General features: G+C 35.9%; 1 protein-coding gene across 15 annotated transcripts in view; it reads right to left on the bottom strand.

Annotated features, from left to right (window-relative positions):
* The window catches only part of LOC111697932 (hemocytin), a 70718-nt gene that overhangs the window by 9623 nt on the left and 54141 nt on the right, over nt 1-6954 (bottom strand). For all 15 annotated transcript variants that reach the window (XM_023468092.1, XM_023468093.1, XM_023468097.1 and 12 more), the window contains 12 exons: nt 6475-6743; nt 5469-5936; nt 5165-5412; nt 4550-4758; nt 3966-4082; nt 3655-3743; nt 2942-3133; nt 2421-2659; nt 1979-2180; nt 1579-1919; nt 1231-1515; nt 800-923 (listed from right to left, as the gene is read on the bottom strand). In XM_023468092.1, coding sequence (XP_023323860.1) covers nt 800-923; nt 1231-1515; nt 1579-1919; nt 1979-2180; nt 2421-2659; nt 2942-3133; nt 3655-3743; nt 3966-4082; nt 4550-4758; nt 5165-5412; nt 5469-5936; nt 6475-6743 — 2783 coding nt within the window. The remainder of the gene's footprint in view (nt 1-799; nt 924-1230; nt 1516-1578; nt 1920-1978; nt 2181-2420; nt 2660-2941; nt 3134-3654; nt 3744-3965; nt 4083-4549; nt 4759-5164; nt 5413-5468; nt 5937-6474; nt 6744-6954) is intronic.

The following is a 6954-nucleotide window of genomic DNA, read 5'->3' as shown; positions in this document are numbered from 1 at the left end:
TCTACAACATTATCTATCTCGTTCTGTGGTAGAGATGCAACCACATGATGGAACTTGGTGATACTGCTGGTGATATTCTTGAGGTGGAACTGGGACTCAGCGTTGATGAACCAGGATTCGCAGCTGTCAGGCCAGAAAACAGGCAGTTTCAGAGCAACTGCATAGAGCTGGCTGGGAGAGGAATCCAACTGGCTTGACGCGCCTGTGCTCAAAGCTGGATCTCCAGGCATCGTGACGCTGAAAAAGAAAGCACTGTCGAGCAAGGTTTTCGCTTACTGTGATAGCCTGTGGAGAAAACAGGGAGGCTGGTTCACTTTTCAGCCGAAAATAATACTAGCGAGCAAAACAGGACACTAACTCAAAACACTGAGTTTTAGGTGGAAAAATACAACGCGGTGGGTTGTTTAACTTTGGACTTATAAAGAAACGTATTCACTAGTCCGGGGTCACCAATTTGGCGGATAGCAATAAGACGAGGATTTAGATAACGACTAACTATATTTTAAATATAAAGTTACAAAGTTAGAAAAATATATATATCTCGTGGCTTCTAGAAACTCCCCTATTCTTCTCCTTGCCGCGAGAAGTTCTTCAAGGAAAGACGACTTTCATAGCCGCCACAAACCACAATTAAATATAATCAATTTTCAAAGAGAAGATTATAGATGTCTCACGCATTCTTGATCATACAAACATATCAAGGATACCGTTGTGAATCAGACATGTCATTGTATAAGTCCTTTCTAAGTTTTTGATCAGTGTTTTTGGTGGAAAATTGCAATTTTATTTTATAATTAACCTGCACAAGTACAGTTTGTACATACATCCTCCATCCACACTTCCCCAGCATGTTTTACTGTTCCGTATCCGACAGTACAGAATACACATTCAGTTCTAGGTCGACACTCACCATCAATCATAACCTAGAGAATAGAGATGTCAAGATGTAGTTAATGGATGAATATATTTTAAATAATCTTGAGATTTTCTCAATATCGGATGGAATTATAAAGAAAATATTAAGAAAAATGTTTTCCCATTTCATCCGTTTTCTTTACATTCAAGAAGCTTAAAACATTTTAGTGACGATTTAGAGCCTAATAAACTTTGGACATGAAAAATACTTATTCTTTCCACATTCTTTAGTCATCTAGGTTTCCACTAAGAAATGTGAAGCTTTTGGTAAATCGTATAATCTCTTGCTGAATAAAATCTAGTTGAACTGCTCACCATATCCTTACTACATCTACATCCTGGTCTAGCTGGAGTATTACAGAATTCCTGATCACAGGTTGGATCACAACCTGCTCCGCACTCCTGGTGCTCACTTCCTGCTCCACAGGAAGGTTTAGAACAGCTCAGGGTGCTCCTGTACTCTAAACAGATTCCTTTCTCCAGGCAGTGTTTAGCATACTCGTCTGCAACCTCGCAGAGTACATCTTCATGATCAGGTTCAGCACAAATATCATTCTTACACATTTCTAGGTAGCTTACAGGCTCTACTATTGGATGGCACTAAACAGTATTATTATGATTATTGTTACCATTATTATCAAATTTATTGGTTATGATATAAACCTTGGAGAAGGATGCATGAAGGAGGGCATTGCATAGACTTGTGATGTTTTCAGGACAAATATCAAAAACTGGATTCACAACTTCTGATGGTACTCCATATCCTGCTCCAGGTATAACTGGAGTAGGTGTACTAGTACCCTGAGTCACTGGAACCTGACTGACTGTTCTCCCGTATCCAGGTAGCGGAGTTGTCTGAGGTTTATACAAACCTTCAACAGATGGAGATGTTGATGCTTCTGAATCCTCGAATATAATCCAAGAATTTACAAAGAAATCATCATCAAAGGATATTGTCCCAGTTGCAGTTTTAGTATCATCGGTTTCATCTCCATTACAGTTTCCTGAAAAAAAAACAATTTTTTATTTTTAAGAAAATCCTAACTTTTTAAAATGATTTTACCGCATAGTCCTTCTAGTTTCCCTGAGTAAAGTGAGTATGGAGCACGTATAGTAAGATCGAATACTGCAAAGTCCAGTTCTATCTCATGCTGTAGGGTTGGGAGAAGGATGAGTAAAGTACTCCGGGTTGGTTGTTTAACTTGAAATCCATGCTGAAGTTTGTGGAAGGATTGTGCTTGAACTCCGTCAATCAATAAATCAGCCTTATAAGTAGAAAATATAATGTGGTAATTTGTATCATGACTCAGGTACCCTTTACCGATCTGCCTCAAATTTTGATAGTGGGAGCTCTGTAGAATTGGTTTTAAAGTTGATTGGGTTGACTTTTATAGAGAAAGTACAGTTTCCAGGGAAAGCTGGGTGTCCAAGAAGTATAATATTAACTGTTTAAAAAGGTAAAATGATTAAAGAAAAATGAAAAGAATATTTTTCAAAATACTAACATGATTTTCTCCAGCTTGAACTTCAAGTTTATGATCTCCAAACCAAACCTCAACCTTCTTTATGCAAACTTTCTTTCTAGCGTTGATAGAGCAGTCCTGGGTAGTTGCAATAATCTCCAGATCAAATCCTCCTTCTTGGTTTGGGACACGACTCATTACATAAGATCTTTCAGGTGAAAGTTTAAATGCTTTTCCATCAAAGGTTGAGTAGCTAATACTACCGTGTTTACTGCACACACCTAAGAAAATAGCTTTTTTAAATTTCTTTCTTACTTTTTTTTGTCGTCTGATCTTCCAATTTTTGATCAGTTCTGACGTTTGTATATTTTCTTTTTTTACTGAGAAAGAATATTTAAGTTTAATTTTTTGATGCAATTGTTATTATTCACAACTAAAATCAATAAAACAAACAAATTTAACGATAGAAAAATTTTATAAGATAAAAACTATTCATGTTAATTTAACTTGATCGACAATTTATTGAAATAAATGCAAAAAAACAGTTTTTATTGTAAACTTACAGTTCCGACATTTTGAAGGTTCTTTGCAGATATCTCCGTCCCTGACCAGTCCTGTCGGACAGAAGCAACCTGGGAAACAGATCCCGTCCTGGAGAGCAGGACAGGGTTCAGAACTCTTGAGGTTGGAGCAGGTCAGCTCACAGGAGTGATGGAAACAGTCGTAGTGAACCAAACCAGGAGGACAGTGGGACGCTAAATAGACAGGTTTTAAAGTAACTGTAGGCACCAAACCAGGAGGACAGTGGGACGTTAAATAGACAGGGTTTAAAGGGAGTGTAGGCACCAAACCAGGAGGACAGTGGGACGCTAAATATATAGGGTTTAAAGGTACTGTAGGCACCAAACCAGGAGGACAGTGGGACGCTAAATAGACAGGGTTTAAAGGAGCTGTAGGCACCAAACCAGGAGGACAGTGGGACGCTAAATAGACAGGGTTTAAAGGGACTGTAGGCGTTATTTCATTTTTAAAAGTTGAATATTTTGCCTCAAACTCAAATTTTCTAATTTCTATATCTCAACCAAGGGTCCTTTTTTATTTCAAACTCAGAATACTTGATCTTTCAAAATTCTTAGTTAAAAATATAAAAGGTCTACGACATTGGGTTGGAAAAAATATAAGGATCCAAAAACTCACTTACGTTGTCAGAATTAAACGCTTTTTAGGATAGAACATGAAAATTTGCTTTTCATACATAAATCAAAATAAAGCTTACGACATAAATGTGTAGTTCTCCAGTCTTGTAAATGAATACTAGGGTTCACAGCTTTACATTTCTTCACATACAGTTCCATTGCCTTGCATCTAAATTTTTAAAAATGAATTGCAATTTCAGTAAACAAATTGAAAATTGTGGTAAAGTACTGCAAATTTACAACAACAACAAAACATTAATGCAACATTAAAATATAACATCGCAACATTCTCATTAAACGTTGCAAAATTCCCATGAAGCATTAAAAAATATAATAAAACATCGGCAAATTATATATAAAGCATATGTTGCATGAGGATGGTAAATCTTACTTGCACCCTCTCTCATCTCCGTCCGTCTCTAGTAAGCACTCACAGGTCTGCTGGAGACAGATATTCAGGAACTCTGAACCTGGAACTAGACTTGAACACTTGTTTAGAGGAGGGAACCTAGAGATTAAATATATGTATAAATATAAATCAGATTTATATAAATACATGTATTTATATATATATGTATACATATAATTATTGTTGTGAAACATCAGTTTAAGCATGTATATTGACTAATGAGGATCGAGACATCTGAAACCATTTGTATTATTAAATATAAAAATATATTATATATTAAATATATATTATTATATATTCAGGAACTCTGAACCTGGAACTAGACTTGAACACTTGTTCAAAGGAGGGAGCCTAGAGATTATAAGTCAAGCTAGTAACATACCACTCTATAAATAGAAGGTTCCTTGAAAATATGGCAACAGTCCTTTCAGATTTAAACTTATATTTGGTTTGGCACGGCGTGATAATTATGGGAAAGACTGTACACAAAAATAATTGAACGAAAGAAAATACTACTTGTACATAGTTTGGAGCAAAACCATTTTTTCTTTAATTATTTACAATACCTGACTGTTTTGCATAGTCTATGGGCGATATCGGTGATTTGTCTAGGACAGGTTGGATTAACACACTTGTATCCAGGTACACTCCAACTACTGTATAGATCTGGAGTAGAGGTCGTCTTCATACCATTCGGCAGGGACCAATCGTCTTCATCCAAACCGTTAGCATTTCCACATAAACCAGTTATAATACCACTCAGATCAGAAGTAACCTTGAATATACAAATATAATACAGAAAACCCTGAAATAGGAAGACGACTTTTAGACTCAAGTTATGACTTTTAACAGTCCCATAAGCATGGGAATCAGCAAATGAGCAGTGTAAACATTTAACTTAATTAATGACTTCACAAGTTTTTAGTAAAATTATTTGCTTTGTAACAATATTAAATACACTAATTTATTGCTTTCAAGTCGTCTTCCTATTTCTGAGTTTTCTAGTTATCACTGTAGTATGACATATCTAAGGTAGATACAACGTTGGAATGCAAAGATATAGGGATTAGAAAATCCTAGTTTGCGTGACAGACAAAATTTCTTTTGGAAAAAAATTTGCAGAAAATTTTTAATCCCAATCTTTTCTTCGTAAAAATCATTTAAAATAAAATCAAACCTACCATGATTGAAAATCCCCCATTTGATTGCCATTCAATCTGTATTCTACCAGATCTTAGTTTGATGAGTAAAGAGTCTCCAACTGAGTTGATAGAGTAGGATCTTGATTCAGCAAACCTTGAAGCTTCTTCTCCTGTATATTCGTTACTCTTACACACAACCCGGAGATCCGTCCTCAGTACTAGTTCCTCGTCCTGGATATTCAGGATCAGGAACTTACTGCAGACTTGTCCAGAGCAATCCTTTTTATCTTAATAGAATTCCAGGATTAGGATTGAAATAAATTAAAATATTTTAAAAACTTACATCGTATTAAGGTTTTGTCTTCAGGACTGTTGATAAGCTGAACAAAGCAAATATCATGAACCAGGGTTAGATTATCAAAAGTTTTGATGGTCGAGCCCTCTAGCGTACACATCTGAGGCTTGGTTGGAACAGACGGAGTAACTCTTGGATCAGGGACGCATTCATACTCCGGACAGTTGGGTTCAAGTAGCTCCGCATACCGTTTATACCTTGGAGATGATTCTGTCTCAGGACTGATTTGAGGATTTGAATCTATGAGTTTAGCTGATCTATCTCCGACTATCCTAGCCGTGTATCCAGTAGGACAGGATGGAATAGAACAAACATCAGTTTCCTCCTCTTCAACACATTTGTAAAATGTGCATCCGTCCAGGGTTTCTATCTCCGTCTCCCTGATCTTCTTCCCAGGAGGACAGGAGGGTTTAGGGCAGGGTAGACCGGAGAATGATAGCTCTTCCTTTTCCTTCTCTAGAATATAAAGATGTAAACATTATTTAAAGAAATTGTTTCATTTTTGAAAAGATGGTAATTTTTTTTTTAAAACTTAACAATCTACATTAATATTAAGGATTTAAGAGGTCCAAAAACATTTCAATAAATCTTAGGTGTGGCATCTTTAAATTCAAAAAGATGCTAGTTTTCAACAGAGTAATTGTAACAAACTTTAATTTTCTTATCCCTTTAATTATCTTTGCAACCTTAAGATGTAAACCTTCCAAAATTTAAATTTAAATTATTCATTCTGACATAAGTCATAGTATGAAATAGGTCTACGACATCCGGCTGCAAAGAAATAGGGAATATGAAATTAGAGTTTGTGATAAATTCCTTTGTCAAGTGTCCAATAAAAGTCAAATTTTAAAGTCTGAATAAAAATTATTTTCACATAAAAAATGTTGGCAAATAATTTTCACTTGTTTCATCTTTAAGTACAAGTCCCCTTTTAAAAAACAAAAACATTGAAATCTAATTTATACTTGATGTTACAAAGCTTTAAACGGTTTACCTAGAGTATCCCTGCAGTTTATTTCATCATCAGGACAATGTTCAATACCATCACACCAGTTCTCTACAGGAACACAAGTTTGAGAACTGGGACAGATCGTACTCCCTGGCTCACAGTGCTTACAGATACAAGAACAGTCCAGGGTGAGCTGAGAACGCAAACCCGACGAACAGGGAGGACAAACCTTTGGTTTACAATGCGCGACTCCATCCTTCATACAGAGACACTCATCACAGTTATCATTCATCACAGTTACGTTTCTTGAAAACCTTGAAAAATATATTTCTAAAGATTTTGAGTCAAGGATGACGGAATTCATAACGGAAAGAAAAGTTGTTGAACCAGCTAAGGTTGGTTCAACTATCTCACATTCACACCAAGATAAACTTGAACCAGCGAAGGAAAATATAGAAACTTGTTGTGCCCAGTTTATTCAGGATAAAGAATCTGTCAACTATAGAGACAGTAGCGTAAAAAATG

This window comes from Eurytemora carolleeae, unplaced genomic scaffold (genome assembly GCF_000591075.1).
Source record: "Eurytemora carolleeae unplaced genomic scaffold, Eaff_2.0 scaffold51, whole genome shotgun sequence".
Taxonomy (NCBI): Eukaryota; Metazoa; Arthropoda; class Copepoda; order Calanoida; family Temoridae; genus Eurytemora; species Eurytemora carolleeae.
This window is presented reverse-complemented; position numbering and strand designations above follow the sequence as displayed.